This window comes from Colius striatus, chromosome 9 (genome assembly GCF_028858725.1).
Source record: "Colius striatus isolate bColStr4 chromosome 9, bColStr4.1.hap1, whole genome shotgun sequence".
NCBI classification, from domain to species: domain Eukaryota; kingdom Metazoa; phylum Chordata; class Aves; order Coliiformes; family Coliidae; genus Colius; species Colius striatus.
The window spans coordinates 613,963-641,900 of NC_084767.1; the positions used below are offsets into that span (position 1 = coordinate 613,963).

General features: G+C 46.7%; 3 protein-coding genes across 11 annotated transcripts; 1 reads left to right on the top strand and 2 right to left on the bottom strand.

Annotated features, from left to right (window-relative positions):
* On the bottom strand, nt 1-8,634 carry LOC133626149 (uncharacterized). Of its 3 annotated transcripts, XM_062003117.1 has the most exons (7): nt 7,960-8,634; nt 6,646-6,757; nt 3,303-3,621; nt 1,163-1,223; nt 941-1,071; nt 316-372; nt 1-151 (listed from the first exon to the last, which is right to left on the bottom strand). In XM_062003117.1, exons 4-7 carry the CDS (start codon nt 1,179-1,181, stop codon nt 107-109), a joined length of 252 nt encoding a protein of 83 aa, XP_061859101.1. In that variant the 5' UTR covers nt 1,182-1,223; nt 3,303-3,621; nt 6,646-6,757; nt 7,960-8,634; the 3' UTR covers nt 1-106. The 3 variants fall into 3 exon arrangements, with proteins under 3 accessions (XP_061859101.1, XP_061859102.1, XP_061859100.1); XM_062003118.1 differs by lacking the exon at nt 3,303-3,621; XM_062003116.1 differs by lacking the exons at nt 3,303-3,621; nt 6,646-6,757.
* On the bottom strand, nt 7,063-17,523 carry FAM114A2 (family with sequence similarity 114 member A2). Of its 5 annotated transcripts, none has more exons than XM_062003111.1 (14): nt 17,443-17,523; nt 15,692-15,913; nt 15,378-15,477; nt 14,809-14,904; nt 14,432-14,544; nt 13,353-13,487; nt 13,035-13,193; nt 12,286-12,409; nt 11,262-11,341; nt 10,411-10,539; nt 10,054-10,193; nt 9,239-9,311; nt 8,642-8,695; nt 7,063-7,914 (listed from the first exon to the last, which is right to left on the bottom strand). In XM_062003111.1, the coding sequence occupies exons 2-14, from the start codon at nt 15,899-15,901 to the stop codon at nt 7,816-7,818; spliced, it is 1,512 nt and encodes a 503-aa protein (XP_061859095.1). In that variant the 5' UTR covers nt 15,902-15,913; nt 17,443-17,523; the 3' UTR covers nt 7,063-7,815. The 5 variants fall into 5 exon arrangements, with proteins under 5 accessions (XP_061859095.1, XP_061859093.1, XP_061859092.1 ...); XM_062003109.1 differs by lacking the exon at nt 17,443-17,523 and adding an exon at nt 17,166-17,256; XM_062003108.1 differs by lacking the exon at nt 17,443-17,523 and adding an exon at nt 17,161-17,256.
* On the top strand, nt 17,307-27,938 carry MFAP3 (microfibril associated protein 3). 3 transcript variants are annotated; one of them, XM_062003113.1, is made up of 3 exons: nt 17,307-17,478; nt 22,095-22,554; nt 23,853-27,938. In XM_062003113.1, exons 2-3 carry the CDS (start codon nt 22,275-22,277, stop codon nt 24,596-24,598), a joined length of 1,026 nt encoding a protein of 341 aa, XP_061859097.1. In that variant the 5' UTR covers nt 17,307-17,478; nt 22,095-22,274; the 3' UTR covers nt 24,599-27,938. The 3 variants fall into 3 exon arrangements, with proteins under 3 accessions (XP_061859097.1, XP_061859099.1, XP_061859098.1); XM_062003115.1 differs by lacking the exon at nt 17,307-17,478 and adding an exon at nt 17,520-18,653; XM_062003114.1 differs by lacking the exon at nt 17,307-17,478 and adding an exon at nt 20,454-21,548.

The following is a 27,938-nucleotide window of genomic DNA, read 5'->3' on the forward strand; positions in this document are numbered from 1 at the left end:
TTATTTGCCTAAAAGCATCCCAAGCCCCCTCCAGTGCGTGCTGTCGTTTGCACCCCCTCCCCTTCAGCATGCCCAGGGCGTGCACGGCTGCTCCAGCACAGAAAGGCTAATCTTTGTCTTCTTTCTCAGCACACTTGTCACTACCATGGTCCTGGGGCAGGAACAAAGAGAAAAAGGGCAGCACGTGAGGGGAGTGCTGGGTGTTGTGTCCCATCCCCTGGTACCTTCAGGTATTTGATAGCTCCCACAGTCAGCACCTATGCAGGGGTTTGAGGTGCAAACCTCGCAGGGCTGGTGTGCTGGGGCAGTGGTTACCTCCTCTGAGTCGCTGTCAGAGCTGCTGCTGCTCCTCCTGGCCTCTTCCCCATGTCCCTGCAGGGGCAAAGAGGGAAGGAATGTCACCAGGAATCCCGGCACTCCTGTTTGCTGTTCCAGGCACAGCCTAGAGTCAGATGTCTGGTCTTGTGGGCATCTCAAGCCAGGCTTTGCAGCACTGGTGCAGCTGGGGACCCAGAAGTGCCCATGGCCCCACCACAGTGGTGTGTACAGTGCAGACAGCATCACTGTCTACAGCAGCATATGATTTGCGTTGAAACAGCAGGAAAGGAAAGTAGAACTGACTAGGAATATTGGGAGCAAAGAGAGAGCTGTCTCTCCCTGGAGAAGCCATGCATTCAGCGTGATTTCTAGGCCACAGGTAGGATAGCCCCATGTGCCAGAGGTGTGAGGTTGCCATGGGTCAGACATGGCTTCCCTTCACAGTCACAATGTAAATCAGTTGGGGCTGGTGCTTTCCAACACCCAACAAACTCTGGCTGCCACCCATGCCTGTCTGTGCCGAGCATCCTTCTCCATGGGACCCAGTGGCAACTTGGGAGCTCTGTATGCCACATCCCAACCGTTCAGCAGCTATCTGCAGAAAATGCCATCATTCCCCTACCTCCTTCTTTTTCTTCTTCTTCTTCTTGTCCTTCTCTTTTTCTCCCTCAGCCTTTTCCTTCTCCTCTTCTTTCTTCTCTTCTTCTTTGTCCTTTTCCTTCTCCTCTTTCTCCTTATCTTCCCGTCCAAACCCTACAGCAGGGCACAGAGGGAGGTTCATTGCCAGTGTGCAGTGCCCAGCACACACAAACCCAGCAGGTGCTCCTGTGTTCACAACACTCACATTTCAGGATTGTCGACATTTCACCGAAGCCAGAGAGCTCTGAGGCACGAGACTGTCACACCTACAGCACAGAGAGAACCTGAATAAGTAACTGGAGAGTAGAGCAAAATGAACTTTTCAGGGATGAAAACACCTCCTTGGATCTCACATACAGTTTTCTCTATGTGAAAAGAGGCCCTATGCACTCCCTTCCTCACAGAACAGCAGAGGAGGAGGTAAAGAAGTCTAAGGGCCAGATCTTGTGCTCACCCAGGCAGCACCCACTGTCCACCACTCAAGGAAGCCACAAGTGGAGGGAAACCCCCTGTAAGCAGGTGCAAATTACAGGAATATTTCAAATGATATGAGGATGAATCAATAGACTGCAGGCACTGAGGCTCCCAGGAAACCCCAGCAGAGAGGAGACCTTCCCTGGGGCCAGGGTGACGGCAGGCAGAGAGATGGAGACAGCAGTGAGCACAAGAGAAGCTGAGAGAAAAAGTCTGAGCATTAATTTGGTGCCTGGAAGATGACAGATGAAGGCAGCTTGCTTTTAAAAATAGCTTGACCAAACAACATCCATAAAGTGGCCCAGGCAGGTGAAACCCTCCCTCTTGCACAGAAACAGCAGAGATGAGGGGTCAGGTCCCTTCTGCTCAAAGGGAAGAGCAGGGTCATTGCTCTTCCACAGCAGGAAACAAGGAGACAGTTTCTTTTCCAGCCGCTGATGGAGGAAGGCAGAGTATTAATGCTTTCTTTTAATGTGCTGGGGTTGTGGTTTGAGGGGTTTTTGCCACAAAATGACATCAACTAGTTAATATTTGGGCTTTTAAAAGAGCTGGTCACAGGCTCTGAGACTGCAACATCGATTTGTGTTCTCTAGACAGGTTTGAAAACCTGGGATGCTGGGGGGCAGTGGGAAGCAGTGGGGTTTGGAGCAGCATCTGGGGAGAGGCAGGTTGAGCAGTCAGGGGCAGAAGTGTGGGAACTGCTTGAGAAAAGGCATAATCAGTGCAAAGTTAAGATCTAATTAATAATGAACAGTAATCTAATTCATCTCTGTAATTAAGAAGTGCAACCACTAATTGAAAATAATTACATTTTAATCTAAAATCATTAAAAATAATCAAATGTTAACAAAAGAAAAGGTAGCCCCTGGGAAGGTGCAGGAGGTGTAGTTGATGCCCTCACCCCACGTCCTGCTCACCAAAGCTGCTCTGCAGCTCCTGCAGCATGTGCCCAGCCCCAAATCCACAGGGATGCCCCTGCCTTGTGCCTTCACTGCTGGTGGGGAGCAGATAGGAAAGGCACAAGGTGCACTGAGGTGAACCTCAAGCTTTGCACTAGGAGATGGGCAACTAGACCAAAGCCCAGCAGCCAGGACGGGGAAGGGGCAGTGCTACCCCAATGCCTGCTAAGAAATGCCACCATGAGGGGGTTACAACCCTTTAATTCCCCACCCCACCCCAAACCTTGCCCCTGAGGATCAACCAAGGTGATTTCCAAGAGATGGGGTAGGTTCCTCAACCCAGACTCTGCCTGCTCCTGTGCAGGGAAGTGGCATCCAGCACCCTGTGCAGCCTTGGCAGCAGATGGTGGCTCAGATGAGGGCTGCCAACATCCCAGACCAGCAGATCCAGTTTTGCCTGTTGCTTTGGAGTCTCAGTCATCCTTCATTTAGGGCAGGCAGGTTCCCCTGACCCAGATGAGCTGGTTCCCTGAAGCCTGGGCAGGCAAACCAGCAACACCCTGTGACCAGCTCTATGGTCCCCACTGACAAGCGGCGGTTGTCCCACACAGCCGAGCTCGGCGCAAAGTTCACATGGATCAGACCCCTGGCTATCAAGGCAAACCTGCATGTTCATACCCCACCAGATGCAACAGCCTGAACGGCCTTACTCCCCCAGGCACAACAGGCTGACAGGTCCCAGTGTTTGTGCTGGATCCCGTCTCACCCAGGGGACTGGAGCCCTTCCTGGGAGGCTCACAAGCGGTGCCCAGTTGCCATCTCCACAGAGGGTACAGAGCGTGAGCCATCCCAGGGATCCTCCTGCTGCACCCTCTGCTCCCCCTGCCTTCCCACTCTGCTTTTCCAGCCTGTAAAATTGATATGCAAGTCTGTAAATCTCCTCAATGATGACGAGACAAGAAAGCACCTTACCTGGAGCTGGAAAAGGCAAGCGGCGTCTGCGATGCTGGCTGGCAGCTACCAGGGACCTGGGTATTTGAGTGATGCGGTCTCCTCCCCCAGTCCCATATTCACAGCAGAAAAACTGGCTCTGCCACCCTCCATGGACGGCACATGACACCAGGAACACGACCAGTCACATTCATACCCACAAGAGACATTGCCTCCAGCATGGGCCTTTGCAAACAAGCAAGCCAGGGCAGCTCTGGAGGCTGTGACATCCACAGGGACCAGCCCTGGGACCAGAGAGGGCACTGGGGACTCAACCGGGGAACACACCATGGTCAGGACCCTGCTGGAAGCAGAGAAAAAGGCATTTGGGGGTATCCATAAAACCACGCTGAGAGGAACTTCCAGCAGGTTGTTGCTCCCCTCTTGGTAGGAGGTGTCTGGCAGCCCTAGGAGTTCCAGGCAAGGCCAGACCAGGCAGAGCTCAGTGCTCCCAGCTCCCTCCAATTCTTGTCCTTGCTGCTGGCTTTCACTCCAACATATCATTAAGGAAATACCTGTCAGCAGAGAGCAGTTACCAGCAGGTCTAAACACTTGCATAATGTGCTTCCCCTCTAATGCAATGGCCTCATTTCTAATAGCACCAATATGGGATAATAACACTAACAGTAATGTCAAGAAGGGCTTGTGCACCTGAAAGCTAATATGTTTTCTCCACCTAATAAGAGGATTACCGCTCCCACAAGATTTGCCCCATTTAAAGCCTTCAACTCTACAACAAAGTTGACCCCACAGTCATTTGACTTTAATTGACAGTAACTGCAGCGTGCACGGAGCCCTCTCCCACTGAGCACAACTAACCCTGGGTAACTCACGTGGGGAGGAGGCGGCTGTACAGAAATCAGCTGTCCCAAAAACCTAGCCATGTCTGTCCCAGGCCACCTTCACCAGAGCCTGCACCAGCTCCTAGTGCAGAGCAAGAGTCCCCTCAGCAGTTTTAGGTTGGAAAGAAAGGATGGGTTTTAATGTCAAAGGTGGATCAACCCTGGAGCAGCACAACAAAGCCAGTGCGACAGAGCCATCAGGGGGGTGCAGCCAGGGACCACTGTGGTGGAGGTGTTCACAGGTCCCAGGGCTGCCAGGGAGGCTGTTTGGTGTTGGAATGGGCTGCCATCAAATCTCCCTCCTCTGAGCAGTTCCTCCCACCTGAGGAGGATCCTCCCTCCCACCACCATGCTTGACCTTGTTTTTAACCAGTGACCTCATTGCTTGCTCCCTGCCAGCCCCAGCCAGGCTCTTGGTACTCTGACATGAGGGACCTCAGCCTTCAGCATCCTCCAGTTAGAGCAGCCCAGGGGAGACTGCCATCACTCCCTGGACTTGTGGACACAGAGCATTGCCCCAGGAAACTGGCTCTCAGGGGCTATCCACCCTGGCCTACCCGCATCTTACAGCTGGGGATTGGGGTCTGCCACTACCCTGCAGGACAGCAGAGAGTGGCAGCAACAGCCACTCCTTGGTACTAGCCCAGCCAAGGCACAGGCCCTGCTCTCACCCTGCAGGGGGCACAAAACTGCCATTTGAAGGGAAAAAAACTGCCAACGGCACCCAAAACACCAGCACCTGGCCACAGGGAACGGGGCTGTCAAAGAACAGGGCTGCAAGGGACTAGTGAACCTTCCAGAAAACAGTAATTGGACAGTACTGGACATGTGCATCCTTCAGCTCTGTGCCAAGGAGCCTTTGGCTCCAGAAGACCCACCTCTCTGCTTAAATCACACCATCATACAGTGCTGCTTATTTAGGATGCACTGTGCACACCTGGGGAAGAAACGCTGGAGCTCTCCCTCTGACACAAATCCTCCCTTCCTGCCTCTGAGTGAGGCATTTAATCCGTGCTGCAGATGAGCTTGGGACAGCTGAGCCACCCGTGGCAACAGAGCTGCTGCTTCTTCCAAGCGAGGACAAGTGCTCATCCCGCCCGTGTCAGAGGTTGCTACTGAACGTGTGTGTTTTAACAATGAAAACCGAGGCCCTGGGAAGCTGGTTAGGCTCGGGCCTCGCTCCCAGCCCTTGCCCATCAGGAGAACCAAGCCTGTTTTGTTTTAAACCTTTCCACAGCAGCTGCCAGGAAGCAGCTTTTACAGCTGCAAGGAACAGAATCTCTCCCAAGGAAAGAAAATAATTGTCGAAGGTGGGTTGGTTGGGGGTTTTTTTTCCTTCTTCAAGTCAGTGCCAGCATCTTAGCTAACTCCTCTCTATTCTCAGCCACCTCTCACCTCCCCAAACACTACCAGCAGAGCTCAAATTACTGCCAGCTCTCATTAGGTTCATGCACGAGGGAAGGCTGAGCAGTAAGACCTCCAGACAGTCGGATGCTGAATTCTGATTAATCCTTCGGGTTGGGAGATTTCAGCAACTGTGGAACTGTTCCTGTTGGCTCTGTCTTGCACTGGGCACACAAATGAAGCTGGTGCACGTTTGATTATTAGCTGCTGTAAGGAAATCCAGGTGGGCATATGACTGAAAGAATTACTGTCTGAACTGTCAAAGAAAAAAAATCACCTCGTTGCCTTTAATTATTAAACTACACTAAAGCACTGCAGGTCAGTAGGATTCATCTGTGAGAAAACCAGCTGCTTTATATAGATGGAACAGATATGTATGTTGCATCTATATAACAGAGCCCTGTTATCTCTATTCCTTGTGTTCTGACACGTCTGTAAATTGTGGCTTCGTGGCAGGAACAAAGCTGCCATTTTACACTGCTGCAGGAACTGGAGCTCGGCTGTGGGAGCTCTCACGCAGGTATCACACAGACCACAGCTCGCTAGCAGAAAAGCCTCAGCTGGCCCTGCCCCAGAGCAGCACCTGGCCCTGCCCACTCCGGGCTCAGAACAAAAGTAAGCCCACAGTTGTTCTCATTTCACTCATGCCCCAGCTATCTTGCTTTTAACTGAAACTGTTGTCAAAACAAATCCTTTCTTTAATACTGCTACCAACCAAAAGAAGAGAAAAAATGCAGAGCTCATTGTAGTGCAGATTTTTTTACCCCAGACGTTGCTCCTTTCAAGTCTAGTTTTCTTTAAGATGTAAGAAAAAACCCCCAACCAACTCTCCCTTCAGAGATCTGATGGGGACTAAGGGAAGGCTTTTTACATACATATAAAATCAGAGGAGCATTAGCCAAAAGGTATTCTAATATTAAAAACACTCCTCTACTGCACAGAGAGAGCAGAGGAATGTTAAGCCTTCAGTACAGCAGAAAGGTGCAAGACCTGCTGAACCCCAGAGGATGTTCGAGATGGGCCCTGAGCATCATTGTTACCAATGAGCAGGCACAGAGGCAGGTGTGACACCCGCTCACCTCCGGTCAGCTGCTCCGGACCGACGGAAGTTCTCTTTTAGCTGTGCATTTCTGCTCTTGTGATTCCAACAGAGGCTGCTCCCTCCCAACAGGCAGGCTCAACAGACACAAACTGCAAAAGGGAACAAAGCAGGCAACTTTCACAGCACAAAGGAGCAGATACTGTATGTGGAGCAGCTTCTGAGACAAAATAGGACTCCTGCTAACAGAACCAAATTGCTTCCTCTCCCCCTGTACCTTCCAAGAAGGAGCATGTTATTGTAGGGGTTTGGGTTTTGTTGTGGTTTTTTAACACAGAAATAGAGGAAAATCAGTATCTGAGTTTGTGAACAGCCCGTGGCTGACACATCAAGCTGCACTGGAGAAGGGGAATCCTCCTGCTCAGTCCTCTCATAACATTTCCCAAACACAAATCAATCTCTTTTAGCCAGTTCTCGTTTATTGCTATAAAGCAAAATATCCACATTCTTAGGGCCAGATCAGCATTTTCCCAGCTCCTGCTGAAGGAGCACTCTGCAAGAGAATGAGAAACGGCACCCTAGTGAGAAGCCCCATCCCACATCCCTGAGTCATTAACAGGCATCTTCAGGAAGCTGAGGCTTCTTTTCAGACAACGGCTTGATCAGGAAGACTCTCTGCTTCGTTCTTTCCAGCTCAGGAACTGCAAGGCTCATGATCATAAATATTTGCCTTTTCCTGCACCTCCTATTCAATATTCACTATCAATGCAGAGCTCTCAGGGATCTAATTATGTCTCTCTGACTTAAAAAAAAAAAAAGATGCCACCGTGACTTTAGCTAACCCTTCAGCTAGCCAGCCGCTACTCCCTTTCTCCAGCATGCTCTTTGCAGCCCAAGGAGCTTCTTCAAAGAGCTTGTTAACACATACAGCAGAGGGATTTCAGTGAAAGATACAGACAGTCCATAAAAACAGAGAAGCAAACTGCACTTTAAGTCTGTCACGTTGTCCGGCAGCCTGGCCTATGCTAATCACATCTCTCAATGTGCTGTGAGAGCTGTCACTGCCAGACTGCACTTAATCACTGTTCCTGCAGCAGCAGCAGTGATCAGAGTTAATCTTTTTCCTTTTAATAAGAGCCATTACATCATTCTCCAGCACAGAAACTACGAAGTGGGAAGGTCGAAAAGTTCTTAATTAGAAGGATTTTTATTACTGTGATAGTTCTGCTCTCGCCTCAATAAGAGAGATCTGCAGCACTGGCAGCAGGAGCTGGAAGGCATCTTGGATATATGAAGCACTGTTTGAAGCCTGTGAAAACAAAAATCAAAACACACACACGAATCATTATCTTACCAATCAGCTTTCCTACCCACATGCTCGCTTCAAACAGCGCTGATCAGGGCACAGCGAAACAGAAGCCCGGCGCTTGGTGGATTTTTAAGGCTTCATTCTAGAAATTGATTTGATGTTAAGTTTTTAAGGGGGAAAAAAAACCCCCAATTGCTTAACAACTGCCAAAGAAGATCAGGTGTAATCCAAACATAGGATACTGTTTTCAAGAAGAGATGAGAAGAATTTATTTCCAAGTGAAGCATCAGAATGCTGCAGCAGGAAGGAAGAAGGCAGCAACAGGAAACACCCATTTCCTACCCCACCTCACAAGTTTACAAGCACTGAGAACCAACTTCACAGCTGGGAGCAGTTGGGACTCTCACATGCTAGTTTCTGAGCTTGCCTAAGGTTTGACTTTGGACATTTAAATTGTAGAAATCCAGACTGCTGAATTTAATACCTGTCTTCTGACCCATCCTTGACAGTCAGCTGAGACCACGTTAAGGCTCAGTCTTCCCCAAGTAACTCACCTCTTGTGCAAATCCACAGACAGTTATTAAAACTTTAATGTTATTAGACAGGTAAGCAGAACCTTCAACCATGGGTTAGAGAGCTTGGCATGCATAAGGATACTGAAGTGGGAAAAGACAGCATATCTACCTTTTAAGTATTAGCTTAAAGTTTTAACTTTAGCATAACTGACCTCCAAAAACACTCCAGTGATTAAGGGATTAAGCACATCTGCTTTCTCTTTGACCTGCAGAGATCAGACATATATTATCCTGATTGAAAATTTGATCACATTTCTTCAAGCAAGATAAAGCTAAATCCTCAGTAAGTTTAAATCACCATCACTCCCTTGACTACAGGAAAGCTAAGTCACAAGCTTCAGAGGACCTGCCTTGTAGCATGCAAATAAGAACAAAGCAGCCCACATATGCCCAAAACAAGTCATATGAATACACACATTACATCTTCAAATGAGCTGTGGACAACTGGAGAATTGAGAGATAATGATGTTATCTTCAAAAACACCTGAGAGTTTTGGAAAATCCACACCAGGATCACAAACCTTATTTCCCTCTCTTCAGTGCTGTCAGCCCCCTGTGCCAGGCTGAACACAACGGGAGGCATTCCAAAGCTCAGCACACATTCAGCTGCCACTGTTTGGGGATCACCTCACAGGGCAAAAAAAGGCATCTATAAATGTGCAAATGCAGAGAGCTCTAGGTTCTTAACATCCCAAAGCTGGAGCCAGCCAACTACATCTCATTCCTAAGAGCTATGGCAGAACTCTTACCCCTGCAGTCGTTAAGCACGTAGTAAACTCTTTAGAGAAGGTTGACAGCTCTTTACACAGCACAATCGTCATTCTGTGGAAGCAGAGTGGGGAAACCATGCAGTAAGTACAGTCACAAGAACAACTTCTTTTCTCATTCCTCTGAAACACATTGTTTCCCTGCATATAAAGCTAAACTAAACCAAACCTGATAGAAAGCATATGAACAGTGTATGAAGATACAGAAGTTCCACACATACATTAAGGAGATGAAAGATGGAAAAATAAATAAAGCTGAAGATCTGAAACAGCACTCAGAGGACAGACACATCCATGCAAGAGGAAAAGTACTGACTTGCTTTTTTTTTTAAACTGAGAAGCATCATTTTTTCAATCACAAAGTGCTGCCATTTCACACACTTGCCATGTACCTCCTGACATAACACTCTCCTGTCATGCATTGTTGGTAAGACCAATCCACTGATTAGCTGCAGAAATTTACAATGTCATGTACCCAACGTATTAAATAATTAACAAAGAGGTAATTATCACTTTGATACAGCTGCTTTGTTATATTTGAAGTGTTTATAACACTAACTAGCACAACCTTGGGGCAAATATTCTTCTTAACTACATAAAAGCTTTCAAGTAGGGTTTCCTGTTTCCTATCAAGAGCCATCTTTAAGCTGGAACGAGAGAGATGCCACCTATTGCAACTTTGAAGACAAATGCAGAATTTCAAGAGCCCTGCATCCCATGGAATTGTACAGAATGATCAGAGTTTAACCAGTGTGTAAGGCATTACATGCTACACATTTACTACGAGATGAACTTACTGTGAAAGGGACTTGGCTCTGTCTGTGGCTGTTACCTCTTGTTTCTGACCATGTAGAAACAAAGCTGCTGTTTTGTGAAACATTTCAATGCAGCATGCTGTCAGTTCAGCCAGGCTCCTTATAGCAAATGCATGAATATCCTGCAAGAGGTACAAAGATTCCCCATATCATACGAAATAGTAGCTTTGATTACTTAGAACAAGTGAATCACACAATGTACTACCCCTACACTGCCCTTCCAAACCTCAGAATCTGCAGAGAAATAGAAACCCACAGACTCTGGGATTCACAACTGTAACTTAGCAGCCAGAGAAACACTCTGCAGTCAAATATTCTCTTCCTTCATTATTCGGTTACCTCCACTGATTTTTTAGCATCATGGTCACCATCTCTGGATCCTGCTTCTTGGTTTCCTTCACTCTCTTTTTGCTCTTTAGGAAGACTGCTGTTGAATTGTGTTATCCATTCATGAGCAGATGTCCTCACCTGTATGAAGATGTGCCACATCATTTAAGGATTGGAATGAAGCCCCCCACCCCATGCACACCACAGAACATGGAGTACTAGATCCCTAGAGAAAGGAATCAACTATGATTCCCCAGCTAGTGAGGAGAACCAGGACAAATGATACTAGTGCCTTCGGGACTTTTGTAGAGGGCTGGCTACACTGATGTAGCTGAGGGCAATCATTTCTCTAGCACCTGGTGCTACCAGAAAGACTTCGACTAATGAATCCACACAAACCCTACACGGAGATGCTTTAAAACCACGTCTGCAGAATGCTGCTGCCACTCGGTGGATCTGAAGGGTAGTGAACCAAAGGCAACAAAGTCAGTTCTGCCTCACACCAACTCCTGGGCACAGTACAACCAGCTGCTTTGTATGGAGAGCTTCAACTCATGACTGCAGGCTGATTTCACCGTGGTGGCCAAAGGCTTACCCACTCCCAGTTATCTTTGCCATCATCTACTACTGGCCAGTGACAAGGCAAAGACACGCTGCTGCTCACCGACTCTGAGCCAAAGACATCACAGAACATCAGTTTGGCCCATGAAGTCAAAGGAAAAGGCCCATCTCTTTGGCCTACCATTGTCAAAGAATCTAAAACACGGCTTTTTTCAGATATTTTCCCAGGCAAAGCAGGACTGAGAAGCAGCTGCTGTGTGTGAGGAATCTCTCCAGCTTTAAGAAGGTGGGAAGTAACTCACTCTGATCAGTTTATCCGGCTTTGAGGAGATCTGCAATTCTGAAAACAACTCTGTGACTTCTTTTGTGAACTCCTCATCTCCTAAAGGGCAGGAAAGGCGAAAGAATCCACACAAAGGACAGATATGGTGATAAGCAGCACTTCAATGCACAGCTAGTTCTGCACAACACTGTCAGCTGTTTCCTTCATTTCTCTTTGAATCGTCACCCCAGGCAAGAACACATCAAACCTGGTCTTTTAAAATGCAATTTATACGTTAAGTTCTGAAAAAGTGGAGACCTTTTGCCTTCTCAGTTCTGGTTTTGTAGCTAAGGGAACTCCTTTTTTGTTTTTTACAGGCAGCACCTTGGAGAGCCTGAAGTACCACTTACAGCCCACAGTTCTCCCGCTATATACAGCAGGGCAGATGTTAACAGTGGGGGGAAGGCTGCGAGATCCATCATAGGCAAATATAAAAGACACATTAAATGTTAAATGACAGCAAGTGCAGGTGTGTAAGTCCTCCCTGATGAGCCATTTAGGTAAAAGCAATGCAAAAAATTTACATTTAAGTCTGTATAACCCTCCAGAATCAGATGGCTCTTATGTCTGGAGGCACCTCTGAGCCTTTTGGTCTGGGTGGCTAACTCTCATTAAAAAAAAAACAGAAAAGGCTTTTTGCTTTCCCACAGGTTAGACAACTCTATTCAGTTTTTCCCTCATGGTCAGGGAACCCAGAATCTCTTTGAATTTGCAGCTTGGCTCAAGGTCAGTTGTATGAACTGCCTGGGAGTCAAGCAACTTTAATCCTTCTCTGGCAAGAAGTCATTCCTGCTACAGAATGAATGCACAGCAGCATTGCAGAGATAAAGGGTATTGCTACCTGTCATGCTCCTGGCCACAGGCAGCTTTAGGATTAAGCATACAGCTAAAGAATAACTTAACTTTGGCATCACGCCCATTGCTAGTGATCAGGGCTGGCTGGTTCTACACTGAGAAATTCACTGAAAACCAGCTTCTCCTCCCAGAACCTGGGGCTCTCTCACCCTTCTTTTCTTCCTCCTCCTCTTCAAAGAATTCAGGTAAAGAAAACGCTTCCTTTAGTTGTTCCATGTCCTCCTTCAGCATGTCCAACTCTTCTCCAGAGAGGGTGTTTAGAACTGATTTCACCTAGTCAGGGGCAGCATAGCCAAAGAGAGAATTGTAAATCCAGCAAGAAAAGGAAACAGGAGAGAAGACGCAGCCCTGGTCTACGCTGCACGCCGAAACCATCACAGACTGATGCCAAGGACAAAGTGCTACTTTCCTATGCAAGGGAAACAGACCTATTTGTGAAGCCCAGTTAGGTAATAATGGATACTTAAGGAGGTATTCAAACCCCTTTCATTAAAAAACAAAACTAAAAAGTGAATGACTGCTGAAACTGCATGGTGATCTGCCCTCCTCGCTGCCCCTTGACAGAAACGGCCATCTCTGCTGTGCTTACAATGCTCTCCTCTTCCCCAGACCAAGGCAGCAAACAGTACGAGAGCAACTTGTGAAAAGTCGTTGAAGACATGCAGGAATTATGGCTAGTTGGGTAAGGAGAATGGCTTTAGGAGCTGAGGACCGGACACAGTGCTCCCAGGATGAACACCAGATCACAACGCAGGGGTCCAAATGAAGTTGTGTAATCAATCACTTTACAGCAATTTCTGAGCATCTGATTTTACATCTATATACTTCCATTTCTCATTTATTTTTTTCCCTGCTCAGTCGAACTCAAAATAGAAGGCAAATTGCTCAAGGCCATTACCTTTGATTCACTCTCTCTGGAAAGCATCTCTAAGGCCTCCAGATGCGAAAGACCCTGAAACTCATCAAATAGTAACCCATAATGGGCTTTCTTCTCCGTAGCCATGGCAACCTCAGTAGCTGTCTGCTGCTCTTCTTTCTCCTTTGCCTCTCGTAAAACCTGAAAAAGAAAAGCAGCAGACTCAGGTCAGTGCCAGAAGATACAGAAGATGGGAGGAGAAGGTTTTTGGTTCAGTAGTTGTTGGCTGCTTAACAGCAGGACCACAAAAGAAGGGAGAAGAAATTAAAGCAATGAGGAGCTGCTATGGAACTGCCTTACCTGTGATAATGTAGAGTTTCTATTCATTAGGCCCTTTGTTTTTTTGAATCCAGGGTCTCCCTCAGCTATTACATCCATTGTCTTTTTCCCAATGAATTCCAAGGCATCCAGACCTCCACTAATAACACTTATTCCCTAGAAATCAGATTTGGATACAGACAGCATGTAAAATTCGCAGCAGACTATTTAATTGAAGAAACTCTATTAGGGGATATATACCAGCACTCACATACAAACCAAGGTGGTCCGTATCACCCTAAAATTCAACCCTAATAACCATAAAGGGAGCAGAAGGTCACAGAACGAGCCACTATGTATTGCCATCCAGCAGTTTTACTGAAAACACTCAGAGAGCTGCAGCAATCTGATGGGAAACTCATTTTTATTTCATGAACAGGGTGGTTCTCAGCACAGTAAAGTATTAAAGTATTTAGTTTTCATCCTTCCAATCAGAAACCACTAGACCCGTGGGGTGCGACTGCTAACTCCTGTTCAAGCCTTAAAAGCAGAAACAAGCTTTCTGTCTGCAGCTCTGAGTCACAGGCAAATTGACAAGACAGCAGATCACAAAAGCAGAGTTTCTAAGGGTAATGGGTTCCTTTGAAGTGCATTTCTCATGGTCACAGGAGCAAGCTGATTTCCAAGCAATTTGGGCTAGTTTCATAGAAGTTTTTGAAGAGAAGAATGGATTTCATCTCTAGGCAGTTCTGTGGAAATCAGTGGAAATATTCCAGGAATGAGTCTGACCCTGCATTTACCTGAATACTCTAAAGGAAGGGAGCAGAGCTGAGAGAGTACAGAGGTGTCATGCATGGGAGTGGACACACCACACAGTCCACCCTTAGAGGTGTTTTTGTTATGCATCAACGTTTAACACTGAACTACTGAAACTCAAGACAGCTGACATTGCCAGTGACATGCAAAGTACAGGGTAAAGACTGTAAGAAGGCTGAAACAAGGTTTTCCCCATCCCTCCCATGACAGTCAAAATTAAGTTCCCTCTCATGATGTTTCAGATAAAAAGGAAAAAAAAAAACCTCTCTTAAACCCATTTTCTCCTGCACTCCCAACTCACTCACTGTGCTTTGGACAGCAGTAGAGATGGTGGATAAAACTCCAAGAGCCCCAGCAATAGGAGAGGAACTGCCATCATCAACTACATCCATGCTGCTAGCACTGGGATCCTCACTTCCTGCATTAGAAGGCAGAAAATTAACTTCATCACTCCCCTCAAAGGATCCTGTCATCTGCAGAGAGGAGAAAATTACCAAACTCAAGCAGGGCTAGAATTTGGATTCTTTTTCTACCTATTTTTCAGAGCTAACAGAAAGATATAAGCAATGGAGTACTATTTTAGGACATGGGTGTCTACCTCAATATACAGGATGCCAGGTAAGGTGATGTTATTTTGCTATGAGAAACACTTCAATGCTGTTCTTTTGCAGTAAAAACTGACCTCTTGCAGCATCTCTAGTCTCTGAAGAAATTTCACTAGGGCTGGGGATCCCAAGGGTTGTTTCTGCTTTTTCTATGACATTTGAAATGCCTTGACCTAGAGAAGACAGCAGTATTACTTTAACCATGAGATACAACAAAAAGCAGAAAAGAAAGAGGATTAGGACTGCATATTGGTTTTGGTTATTCTGGATTCTTCCTGTTCGAGACAGTTTACCCAACACTAAAACCTACTACTACCCAGCTTGCTTACCACCGTAGTAAACTCAAGTTTCACCTCAGCTTTTAAATCAGGTTGTAAATACCAGCTGATCATCAGTTTAAAAACACCAGCTGAAACATATGCAAACACCTTAAAAGCTTGGAAGTAATTTTGCCTGTGCACATCCCCTCAATCTCCCTGTACCTTTTGGTACAAGTTTTCCCCTTAACTTCAACAATCCTTTTGACATTTTTCCAACAACTGCTGCTATAACAAAAATCCCCTTCTCTAGAAACCAGCTCAAAAAGCACCAACTTGAGACGTGAGGTACGGTTCAAGCATTTATCAAATACCAGCAGGAGCCTTACCTACAGTAGCTACAGTAGCAGATGCAGTTGACAAAAGAGATTTCCCCCAGCTTCCCCAGTAGCCCCATCCAGTCTGAACTGCAGCAGGAGAATCTGAGACCTTTAACAAAGGAAAACAGGAGGGAGCGAGGTAGGTATTGTGCTGAGGAGCACAGGCAGTCCATGAGGTGTAACTGCTGTGCAGCTTTTTCTCTTCACATGAAACTGCAGTGTGAATTGTCAAAAGAAGCAGTGAGGCCTATGGTCAAAACTATTCTGTGCATAAGGCCATGAAACATGAAGCTACTCTAAGCAGAGCAAGCAGAGGAATGTACCTGGTGTGTTTCAGCTGCGGGTTTTTCTGTGGCAGCAGGCTGACTCGGGGGTTTGGGTTCCGGTCTCTTCCGAGTCATAGGCACAGACTCGAGCTCTTGCTCTCTCTCTTCACTGCTCTCAGTGCAGCCAAGTTCCTCTGCTTCCTGTCCATTTTCGGCTTCATAAAAGGTTTCTTCTTTCAGATTTTCACTGCTGTCTTCCTCGGACATGACTGCAAACACCTGTAAAAGCAAAGCAGATAATCATTCTCTGGTACACGTTGACATTAGTGCAAAAGCATCACATTTGTGTTTGAAATATCAAGCACAACAATCAGAAATCCCTACGTAGCCACACACACCCGCACAAACAGATTATGTTCTTGAGGGACGTGTGTACACTGAGTTTCTTCCAGTCAGGTCTAACAGTCACACTTGGCAGTTTAAAGTCCCACAGACACGTGTGGCTCTATCTAACCGACACACCCTCTCCACAGGAAAGAAACAAATTGCTAACTCTCAAAAGCAAATTAAAGGTACAAAAAGTCCTCAGATAACTGAATGACTTGCTTCATCATAGAAAAGGGAAAACACGTTGCTTGCAATAGCTGCATAGAAGGGTGTTGGATATGAACTGGGATAGCTATCAGCCAGCCAGTTTGGTAGAGAAGCAGCAATTGGTTTGCTTCTGTATTTAGGGCTGAGCTTCACCAGGGCTTTAACACCACCCAGGACTTGCAATATGCTCCAGCTGCCACAGCAACCAGCCCTGATATTGACGATAGTGCCCGCGAACAGGGCTGCCAGGCTGCCGCCTGCTCACGGGGGCAGAGGTTTTTCTCTCCTCCTGGTTTGCTGGCAACATTTCACCAGCTCCCCGGCAGCAACTTGAAGGCAAAGCCAGGCAGGGCCGCGCTGAACCACAGCCTCCCACCGTCCCTGCCAGCGCGGAGCAGTGTCCCCGGAGAGGTGGGCTCCGATGCAATCAGAGCAGCTACCCCCAGCCATGGGATCTGGTTGGTTTCCAGCCCAGGAAGAGGACAGCAGCCCCTATGGAACAAGCAGGTCTAGGTGACAGGCCAGGGACGCTCCTCCCGTTTCCCCGTGACTCCAGCACGTCCTGGCCTGGCCGGCCGTGCTGAGCTGCACCCGGGGCAGCCACCGGGCCCGTCTCCCCCCGGGGACACCCCTGCGCTCCCCTTAGCCCCGGGGCGGTCTCCCCTGCGTCTCCGCCTCCGCAGGAGACCCTCAGGGTCCCGTGAGCCCCATACGGAGCCGCCCAGACGGCCCAGAGGCTGCGGTGACGCGCGGCCTCGCGCTGCTCTGCTGCCCCACGCGTGCCCGAGAGGCGCCCGCAGCTCCCGCGGCACCGCCTGCCCCACGGGGACCCCAAGTGCCGCGGAGCCGCCGTCCCCTTGGGTCTCTCCGTCCCACGGAAAGCCCGTCCAAGCCCCTGGCGCCTCCCGCCGCCGCCCCGGTGCCGGCGCCACCTCACCCGCCGGGCCGGGCCGGGCCGGGCCGCGCCGCCAGCTCCGCGCTGCCCCACGGGCGGACCGTGACCACCGAGGCGAGGGCAGAGCGGCGCCCGCGCCTGACCCGGAAGTGCGGCCCAGCCCGGAAGGGCGCCTGGGGGAGCACGTCCGGGCGGCGGCGGCGGCGGAGGCGCGCGGCGGGACCGGGGCGAGCCAGGCCAGGCCGGGCCCGGGCGTCTCCTGGCAGCGAGAGCTGGCAGCGCCGCTCCCGCGCTGCGCTACCGCGGCGTCACGCTGTACCTGGCGGCATCGGGAGTGGCGGGAGGCGGCGCAGCGGTGCGTAGGCCCCCCGCGGCCGGTTGGCGCGGAAGCGCTGCCCGGGAGAAGCGGCCGGTGTTTGTCGCGGCGCCAGGCCCACGCGTGACGTGCGGGGAGCGCGGCTGGACGCGGGGCTTCCCGCTGCCCCGGAGTCGGCGTCTAAGGGCGGTTTTGTGCGTGGTCGTTGTCAGCTGAGAGGGGAGAAGCAGCGTGTGCTTGTGTGCAGCCGGCCGGGAGCTGCCCCGTGCCCCGTGTCTGCAATTAAGGGACTGCATCTGCGGCAGCTGTGTCCCGTAGCCAGCCCCGTGCGGCGGGGGCTGCGGTGGGCTCGGCAGCTTGGCTCTTGACCTTGGGTTTTTGGGCAGTGGGTGCAACTGCTCCTTTCAGATCCCTCAGTGGTGCTGGCAAAGAGTGAGCGCTCTTTACAACCTCTCGCACGCTTGGAGCACCAGTGCTGTAGCTCAGCAAGACCACGACATCTAATTGCACAGACTTCCCAGGAATTGAGTCTTCAGGGCTCTGCCGTATGCTGCTCCCAGCCTCAGAGGAGGGCCAGAGGGGCCACGTGGAATGGCCGTGACGGCCTCACTTCTGCAAGCTGTCACACTGCGAGTAGGAAGTCTGCAAAAGTGATCTGTTTAGATCAGTTTGGTGTGTGTTCATTTCACTTTCTGTAAATGCCAAAGCAGACAGGCTTCCACATCATGTGCCAGAAGCAGCAGTCGGTTAGAGCGAGCTGTAATTGTCAGTGAGAGCGGGCTGTGATCTTCCTTATGGAGCATCTTCCTTGCAAGGAAAGGCTGTGGCAACTGGTGCTGTTTAGTCTGGAGAAGAGAAGACTGTGAGGGGACCTCATTACCGTTTACAAATGTCTACATGGTGGATGTCAGGGTGTTGGGGCATCATGTTTTTCTGTTGTAGCTAGTGATAGGACAAGGGGTAATGGAAAGAAGCTGGAACACAGCAAGTTCCATTTAAACATAAATTAAAAGGAGGTGAGGGAGCCTTGGCACAGGCTGCCCAGGGAGGGTGTGGAGTCTCCTTCTCTGGAGGTTTTCGGAACCCACCTGGACTCGTTCCTGTGTGATCCGATCCTGTGTGATCCGATCTAAGTGGACCTGCTTTGACAGAGTAGTTGGACTAGATCATCTCTAAAGGTCCCTTCCAAACCCTACCATTCTGTGGTCTGTCAGGTGTGTCTCATTTTATGGCTTTGCTTTCATGCAGGTGTGAAATGATGTTATGAGCACGGATGTTATGAGCCGTATAACTTGCGACCTCTGGGGCCCCAGGTTTGCAGTGCCTTATAAATGCGTGTAATTTTAAGTACTATCAGTACTCCACTGACCTCAGTGGGACTACCCGTAGTGCTCTAAGTTAAACACAGATACACTTCTTTGGGATGAGAGCCAAGAATGACTCATACAAGCACATACATCACAGATTTTTATCTGCCTACTGCTATTTGTTGCTAAAACTTATGGTTTAATAAAGGTTAAATATGCTGAGCTCAACTTCAGGTTCAGTAGTAAAACAGCCAGCTTCTTCTGGTCTGTACGTCTCATCTTGCTTGGGCTTTATGCTTTCCTGAAGAGTTGTGAAGGTGGCACTGTTCATGCTGTATCCTTTTTGGATCCTTTCTCAGCCCCAGCAGCTGTTTGGCATGAGTGAGATGCTCGAGGAATACGGATTTCACAAATCATTTTCCTTTCCGCAGCGCTCGGCAGTGAGAGATCGTTGTCTGCTTAGCAGTAATGGCTTTTCCAAAAGCAGAATGTGACAAACAATATCTAATAAATCAGAGCTCGAGGAGTTTAATAGTAAAATTCAATGACCCATCTCCAATGTTTTATACATTATGCGAGCTCGGTACAAATATAGTGGAGAGCGTAGGCAATTACTGAAGATAATTATCTTATCTTTACGAGGGAAAGTGTTGCCGAGTATTTGTTGTGTTAAATAATTGTCTGAGGTTCCTGATGGCATTTTAGGAGTGTCACAGACACTTGGATATCTAACAGTTTAAATTTAATGCATTAAAGTAACAACAACACAAGCGAAGGACGGGAAGGACTGCAATTATTCTCTAATAAATCTGAAACATTGTTAGTTGGGAGGTCATTGTTTTAGAAGATTGCAAGTTACTCTGATTCGGTAGTGAAGAAGAGGGTTTGGTTTCCCTGCAGAGCTATTATCTCTTGTAACTGCATCAAATGCTGTGAAGTTGAGTCCCACATGGTATGCAACAGCCATTAAGTGCAGTGGCATTTTTAACTGAAGGCAGCTGGGTCATGGAGTGATTGTATGCCAAGGACCTGTGCCCACAGCGCCTTTACTTGCTTTGACAGGCTCTCAAATGGCAGCTCTGGCAATACCAATCAGTGATCCACAAACTACTCACAGCCTGCCTTTAAGAAATCTGCACAAGGCTACCAAAATAAGCAGGACGGTCAACAGCAGCCTTTTGAGGGCTCTGAAAGTACTAAAACGGAACATAAAAACACTCCTTCAAACTGACCATCAGCCTTCTGAGGGCTCTGAAAGTACTGGGGGTCTGAAATTGGAACGTAAAACCACTCCTTCAAAGTGATCAGCAGCCACCTTAGTGCTGGGTTTTCTCAGACCTATGCAGTTGGTGTGGCTGAGATGCACTTCTCCCAAGGCTTCTCCAAGGCTCTCCATAACGCTTCCCCTGAAGTGTGACTGGTGGAAAACAAGAACAAAAGAGGCCTTGGTTAGCTGTGGGAAAGTAGCTTCTTCAGCACAATGGTATAATTGAGTTCTCAGTATTGGTCTCAAACGAAGGGACAAGAGGTGTGGTAGGAGACAGTGGGCCTAATAAAGGAAAAGAAAGAGGGCAGATGAAGGGATTGCTGTTTACAGGGAAACAAGTGGAGGGCCTGTTCTGTAGTTTCCCTTGCATGATTCAGTGAGTGAGTTGGTTAGTCAAGCTTGAAGGAGGGTTGGAGACAGCTGTCATCTTTGCCTTCTTTGTTAAACTCGTTTTGGCAATAGCCACAACAGAAATGGGTCAGATAACACGTTTCTCATCAGATGGCAAGTCTGGAATCTGGTTTGTCCTTCAACAAATTAACTTCGTCTCAGAAAAAAGATCCCTCATCTGGGTAGTGTGTTATCAGCAAATTTTGCCATTCCTGAGCATGCTTCATTTTCCTCTACCGAGAAGACAATTAGTACAAGTCACGTGGGTTTATTTATATTGCATGGCTTTCCAGAACCGATAGGACATGTGTCTGGTTTAGGCAGTGTTAACTAGTGATTTTGGAAGGATGAGAAGTGTCTGCATTATTTATTAAGAAAATGTGTTCTGCTGTATTGTGATATTTATGAAGCTCAGCTCCCACTAGCATTTATTACTGGTAAAAGCAAAGATGATACATTTGAAGTCACACGGTCATTTGGGATGAAGCCAGATATTCCTTAAGATAATATTTTGGCTCGTGGCTTCCGTGCTTCATAAATTGTATTGTAGGGCTCTGGAGCACTCCAGCTGGAATCATAACTTCAGGGAATGCATATTGGATTAGAAATGTTCTTGAATCAGGCTTCCAGGAAAATGGATTACAGATTTTTCTCTTGTCATTGTCATCTCATTTTGCTACAAGTTGATTTTATTCTGGGTTTTAAAACGGAACATCCTGGTGTGCGAAGAACATAAAATTAAGGGCTGTGTCTTAGTGCCTTAAAATATCTTTTTGTGCACGTCCATTTCAATAGTGTGAATGCTGTGTCTAGACAAAAGAGATCTTCAAATTGCTGTGAGACACAGGACAGCGTTTGGGTAGAGTGATAAACAAGATATGACTGCTGAGGTGTAGCAGCATCTAAAGTAAAAGAGTTTCAACAGAAGCTCATTGCAAAGCAAACAAGGAAAAGGAGGCAGAGTTAGAAAACACAGCAGCAGCAGCGAGAGAAATTGAAAATAAGGAAGTGTGTGTTTAGACATATTCAGAAAGGGGCTTCCTCTCTGTGGCTGTAACTGCCAAGAGAGTCTTCCCAGCACAGGAAATTACAAGCATGTTGTTTAGTATTTAGCCACCCAACAGGGATTGTGCCTCTAAAACCAAGTAAGTAGGTGTATAAATACTAAAAATCCAATGTGTGTGTGTATGTGTGTGTGTTTTGGTTTTTCTCTAGATGCTAAATGAAAGACTGGCTGTAGAAAACCAGGGCTTAAAAGCACTTTGATATTAGTGGGGAGGGAGGCAGAAATTATATCCTCTTTCTTGCTTTCCTTCCTCTGTTAAGAAAGCGCTTCTTCTCTGTTAACAAGAGCAGGATCCACTTTCTGACCCTAAAGATAGCTATGCATTTTGAGTGGGCTGAACAATTTGTTCTCTTTTTTCAAGCCTTTTTCCCCTTAATGATTATTGTTCCTGAGATTATTTATTTGGATGGGAAGATGAACATTTAGAGGACTGAAGGTTGTGCTAATGCCTTCTTACCCTTGTTTCATTACTGTGTTCCGAGCAGAGCTCTGATTTGGAACCTCTCGGCTGGCAGTTTATATTATGCTAATGGAAATCTGTTTGCTGGAAATGAAATCTGAATATGCTGTAAGCTTGCTGTCGTTAATAAACTTAATTCTGGTTGTATTTTTTTATTTTTTTCAGTTGGATTCCCATTTTCCACTCCTAATATTGATGGTCTTTAAAGTGCATTTGGATCCAAGACATTTTCTATCACCGAACAAATCGAGAGCCTCCTCTCATCTCAGTGCAATACAGACAGCTTAATATTGTATGACCTCATATTTCCAAATTAAATGAAAAACGAATTTTCTCTAGCTTTCCATGAAGCTCAGCTATTGCCTGTTAATTTTGACTGTTAGTGCTGATCTTTCAGTTGGATTTACACTGGAAAATGTAGCTTTTAACGGGACGGTTGCTTTTGAGTCTTTGAACGCCTCACTTCATACAGTGTCTCAGGCTTTAGTAAGTTCTCCAGCAAACCATGATATCATAGCCAAAGAAGGGACCAGTGTTTTAATTGAATGTAAACTGAACATCAGCCAGTATCAGTATATTCTTTGGTATAACTCCAGAGGACACCTGCTCAAACAGAAAGATGAAGGTGAGCTTTTCTGTTGTTTTCTGCCCTTCAACATTCCTCTTTTATACAGCATCTGAAAATCTCTGGGACTTTGTTACTGTTTTCTCTTCCTATCTCCCCCTTTTGACAACGGAAAGGTAAGGAGAGAGAAGACAAAGCTTTTGCCCTCTGGCATGTCAATTATACCTGAGTTCTTCTGTTTTAGCCCGTCCATCCTGCCCCACAAAATCATTTCATCTGACAGGCATCACAATACTCAATACACAGAAAATTAATCTGCACCCTACCAGATACTAACTGATGTTTTCATTTATCATTGCTCTGGTTTGTATTATGTTTTTCCAAACATAACTTGTGTCCTTTTCCAGATGGCAATCAGTCTTTAAATTTTGTTAGAGGATTTTTTTACAGCATGTGGTAACTTACTACATTTGTTTTCTGGTTTATGCACCGGTGAGACTGTGGAAACTAGCACAGTTTGTAACGGCCAAAGATTAAATATGTGCTATTTAACCCTTTTGTACAGAGGGAGGACATCTTTTCTTGTCTCTTAACAGTTCTGTCCCTGTAGTTTTTAGTTTTTAAGAAACAATGTCTTTTAGAGATGCATGTGCTTTTCTCTATTAGTCATTGAGGTAATTGGATCTTCTCAGAGGCTATTTTTCTATCTTTAAGTATTCAGTAACCTCTTTGTAGTTATAATGCCATCTGGAAATCACTTCAAAGTAGAGTAATTAGAAGAATGAGTTATTAAAACAGTTTTCCCCCAAAGTTATAAATGCACAGGAAATACTGTATAAAACTAGCTTCTCGTATTGATTTCTTCTTACGTGAGTTTTGCTCAGCAGAAAACCACATCTCGAGAAAATCCTGGGCTCTTTTGCCAGCAGAGCCATTTACAGACTCTGATCGTTTTCATGGGTCACTTGACTTTTGACTCTGAACATTTGGAAAATTAGACTTTAGAGAGGACAGTCTTTCAACGTAGCTTTACACAGTGGGTAAAAAGCACTAGTTGAGGATTGAGTTCCCTGTCAGAAAGAGGCAGCAGTCCAAAAGCACGCAAGAAAGTGCAGATGAGAGAAAGGAGAAAAACCAGAGAAGCAAGCATGTGGAATAATTTACCATTAAGCAGTAGGATTGGTAACAGGGTTGTGACTTTCTGCATCACAGGCACGTGGAGGGAATTTCAGACCTTGATGTACTGCTTGCATTATGCTAGAAACAGACTGCTAGCTTCCAAGCTCTGTCTCCTGTTGATGGAGCAAATAGGGCATATCTAGTTTACCTCGTGGTTTTTGTTTCTTTTGAATCCCCAGGTGGGCGGTGGAGGATTGCTGACAATTCCCTTAACATCACCAAGGTCAGCTTTGCCGACCGGGGGCGGTACACGTGTGCCGGTGTTGATCGCAATGACACCTTCTATTACGCGGTCACCCTGCGGGTCATCTTCACCTCGGGAGACATGAGTATCTACTACATGATTGTGTGCCTCGTTGCCTTCGCTATCACCCTCATCTTAAACATAACCCGCCTGTGCATGATGAGCAGTCACCTCCGCAAAACAGAGAAGGCCATCAATGAGTTCTTCAGGACGGAAGGGGCTGAGAAGCTTCAGAAGGCTTTCGAGATTGCCAAGCGGATCCCCATCATTACATCTGCCAAAACGCTGGAGCTGGCCAAAGTCACTCAGTTTAAGACCATGGAGTTTGCTCGGTACATCGAAGAGCTTGCCAGAAGCATTCCCCTCCCGCCTCTGATCCTTAACTGCAGGGCGTTCATGGAGGAGATCTTCGAGGCTGTGCGAGTCGACGATCCCGATGAAGTCGGTGAGGAGGGAAAACAGACGCAAGGCTGCGGCGCCCAGGCTGCCATATACCCCATCAACCCAGAGCTCAAGCGCAGCGATTCGCCGGCTGGGGACTCAGACGATGGCTCCATGAACGAGCAAGGTCAAGAGATAGCTGTTCAGGTGTCCATCCACCCGCAGTCAGAGGTGCAGAGCATTGACACTGTGTCTCACGATAGCTGCCAGTTTGCACCTTCCGAGGAAGGTGCCTGCTGAGTCCAGCAATACGCTGCTGTTGAAGGAAGCACAGGTGGCCCCAGGATGCTGCAAGAGAGGGATCTGCAAACAAGCTGCCTCAGTTCCATATGCACAAGTGTTTTCCAAACTGCAGGGTGCCAGAACTGCTACTGAAATCTGTATTTTCTGTCAGTGTCGATGTAACAGTTTCCAGTCTGTTAGAGAAAGCCCTTTGGAATATTGTGCAGTGGCTTTTCTTTTTAAAGCAAGCTTGCCACACTTAAAATATTTTACAAACCAGGAATTCCGTGTCCTTGGCTCCGTTGTAGTTTCTGATACTTTCAGCTTGTATTAAAGTGGCCCAGCTGAGCAGTACAACTTGCAATAAGATCTTTTCCTTTGTGAACTTTTTCTTCCTTCACAAAGTGGAGCTGGAATTCCTTTGAGTCAGTGGTGTTGTCCTGATGAACTGTGTGCTCTTTTTCTATTGCCTTTTGGTGCGTGTAGCCCATCAGAACCACGGTGAGCTGGAACAAATCTATTTTGTGTCGTGCGCTTCTGTGTTGCTCTCAAAGTATACTGGATGTAGGAAAGGAGTAGGACCAGGATCAGCTGCTGGACTAAACAAATTGTTGTAAAAGCAGCCTACAGAACAACCAAGGGATCACAGTTTTCCATGCACCTGCAGAAAACTTGTGTGTACTCCAGTGTGTGGAGAGAGAATTGTTTCCAAGCTCATCGCTTACCCTTGGTGCTGATTGCCAAAGCGCCTTACCCTGGTTCTGTCTTGCAGAGTGAAGCAGGAACAGCACTGCCAGCGCTGCCTTTCCTTTCACTTTGCTGATTTCACTCGTTACAGAAAATCCAAAGTTTTACGTCGTACTTGACATTGTTGTGAGAAAAAAGAATGACAGTAATGTGTAGTGGCATAATCTGAAAACTAATTCGTCTACAGGCCCGGTGTCTCAGGCACTTCTTCCTGAGCAGTGTTTTAATAAAGGAGGTGAAAGGTGGTGAGACAGGATTTGCTCTGGCTAGTACTTTCAGAAAGCAGCTGAGGCAAGTGGTTAGCAGATGGGCTGGCTGAACTATTGACCAGCCTCTGTCTACAGGAGTGGAGGAACTTGTTGAACCTGTCCTGTCTCATCAGCTGAGGAGAGGTGGCATAAGGGAGAGGTGCAGGTGCTGACAGACAGCACACGTGTAAATACTTCACCAAGGATCTCCCACACGGCTTCCTTGGCCGCAGAGATCCGGCCTTGAAGAATCAGAGTGCAGACAGGAATCTAGTTTCTTCTTTCACTCTTTGGTGCTGATTTTTTTTTCTCCTTAACATTTGTAAGTTGTATCACTTAAATAGCATTTTATGTCCCGTTGAGATTTAGTGGATGTAAGGCTTGTAAGCACTCCACAAATTAATTTCTTACAACTACTGGAAGCATATTGCCATATAATTTTAACAACTTGGCAACAGGAGCACCATTTAATTTCCCACAACTCTTTTTTTCTTTCCTTATTATTACAAAAATGTCAGTTGAACAAGGGATTCTGGACAGCTGCTCGGGGTTCTTAAGAGGATTTGACTTTACATTTACATGAGTAGAGGTGGAAAACAAGCAGGCACAGTGATAATAACAGGATGAGGCCGTCTCATATGATGCACGCTCATAACAAAGGGTCTGAACTAATTGTAGGTGTCGTATCCTATCAGAGAATGGGAAACCAAAGCATCTATTACCATTTTAGACTACCTTCTGGGGAAAGTTCTGCAGCAGCTGGTCACCAGGAAATGCAGCCTTAGTTGGCTTGGGTGTGTTGGAGAAAAGAGGTGTTTGTCAGGAAGGAGGAAAATTGCTAGCCGTGGTTATAGTAACATTCCCACCAGCTTTGCCACCCATTCCCAAGACTGTAGCAAACTTACCTGCTTCAGGGGAATAAAGCCTTCTGTAGTCATTTAAAATAGCTACTGCTCTCATCACTAACTTCATTTTTGCTTCCATGGTTTGATGGCACTTTGTGTCCAGGTGAAAAGTTAGTATAGGTTTGTGTAACCTGCCTGCTTCCCTTTTAAGTTTTTTTGAGGTGATGAGCATTAAAAGATACTCTTGTGGATAAATGCCAAGGTCTAGGAGCCCTGCCAAGATGCTGCTGGCTTCACTTCTGTACTACGCTGAGATCTGCAGGTTTGTTGCACATGCATGAGTGGAGATTTGAGGGCTTTTGGGTGGCCTAGTTGAAAGAGGTGAAGGCTACGAGAGGGAATGAACTAGTTTAATCTCCTTTGTTCCACAGGCTGTCAGGATTGTACCTGCACCTGACTTTTTGTCCCATTAACAGCTTCTGTGAAACTGTTGCGTTATACGCAGCAGTAGCATCCTGGACATTTTGCCCCGAAGTACATACACAATGTAGAGACGTAGCTCCAAAATCAAACCTCCATTTAATTGCTTCCTAAGAAGCAGTTGTGCAATCATGATTGACAGATGTCTCATCAGACGTGGCAGCTTACAGGCAGCAGAATGACACTAGAGGTGTGTCAGGTGGGCATCGGGAGAGCAGTTTCCAGCAGTTTCAATCTGTTCTTTGATTTTTATACTTTATTTACATAGCTCCAAGTCCTTCCTAAGAACAGTTGCTTGTTGTCCTTTTGCTGGTGGAGAGGAAAAGATGCTCATGCATAAGGGTCCTCAGAAATGCAGTTGCAGTGTCAATTGCTGGACAGTGAACGTAAGAGTTTTGCTGAATGATGACAGTATTTTGTTCACTAAGTTAATTTCATCCCCGGGAAGGAGGCGGTTTCGTAAGGATTTCAGTAAATCGGGAGCAGTTATTAGATGTAAGAACTGATCCTACTCCCCCTGAATTCAATTAGAGCAGATTTGAAGCTCCAGTGTATGTTGCAAATGATATTACAGGATCTTTATGCATCTGAGAGCAAGGATGATGGTGATGTTATGCTGTAAACGTAATTTCCAGAGAGTGAAACCTGACAGTGGTTTCCAAACAACTTGTGAATTGTTCTTGTTACCCAGAGTAGTTGTTGTGCACTTAAATTCATCTGATGCATCTAATTTAACATTAAAAGATGATGTAAACATCAGTGTTTCTCTCTTGTTGTAGGACAAGGAGAGTCTACCTTGGTTTTCCTTGCTTTAAACTAAGTCCTTTGACAATCACAAGGCTATTTTTCTCTTCTTTGTGACTTACATTTATTTTAAACAATGTTAAATCTACTTGTTATGCCAGAGTACCTAAAACTAACTTTGTAGTGGCTATTTGTATTACCTGGATTGGAATGTAGCTGTTTAATGTAACCACCTAGGATTTCATACTTTCATACAATGAACTGGTAGATTTGCAAAATAAATTACAGACAAAA

What these genes read in the sequence shown, in the direction of transcription:
- FAM114A2 (XM_062003111.1), bottom strand. Translation starts at nt 15,901, where the DNA reads ATGTCCGAGGAAGACAGCAGTGAAAATCTGAAAGAAGAAACCTTTTAT. An exon ending in GACTAGAGATGCTGCAAGAG is followed by an intron (nt 14,545 to 14,808) that starts GTCAGTTTTTAC and finishes CTTCTAATGCAG; the next exon opens with GAAGTGAGGATCCCAGTGCT. An exon ending in GGAGGAGGAAGAAAAGAAGG is followed by an intron (nt 11,342 to 12,285) that starts GTGAGAGAGCCC and finishes CCTGCCCTTTAG; the next exon opens with GAGATGAGGAGTTCACAAAA.
- LOC133626149 (XM_062003116.1), bottom strand. An exon ending in AGAAGAAGAAAAAGAAGGAG is followed by an intron (nt 373 to 940) that starts GTAGGGGAATGA and finishes TTGCCCCTGCAG; the next exon opens with GGACATGGGGAAGAGGCCAG. An exon ending in CTGACAGCGACTCAGAGGAG is followed by an intron (nt 152 to 315) that starts GTAACCACTGCC and finishes TTCCTGCCCCAG; the next exon opens with GACCATGGTAGTGACAAGTG.
- MFAP3 (XM_062003113.1), top strand. Translation starts at nt 22,275, where the DNA reads ATGAAGCTCAGCTATTGCCTGTTAATTTTGACTGTTAGTGCTGATCTT. An exon ending in GCTCAAACAGAAAGATGAAG is followed by an intron (nt 22,555 to 23,852) that starts GTGAGCTTTTCT and finishes TTGAATCCCCAG; the next exon opens with GTGGGCGGTGGAGGATTGCT.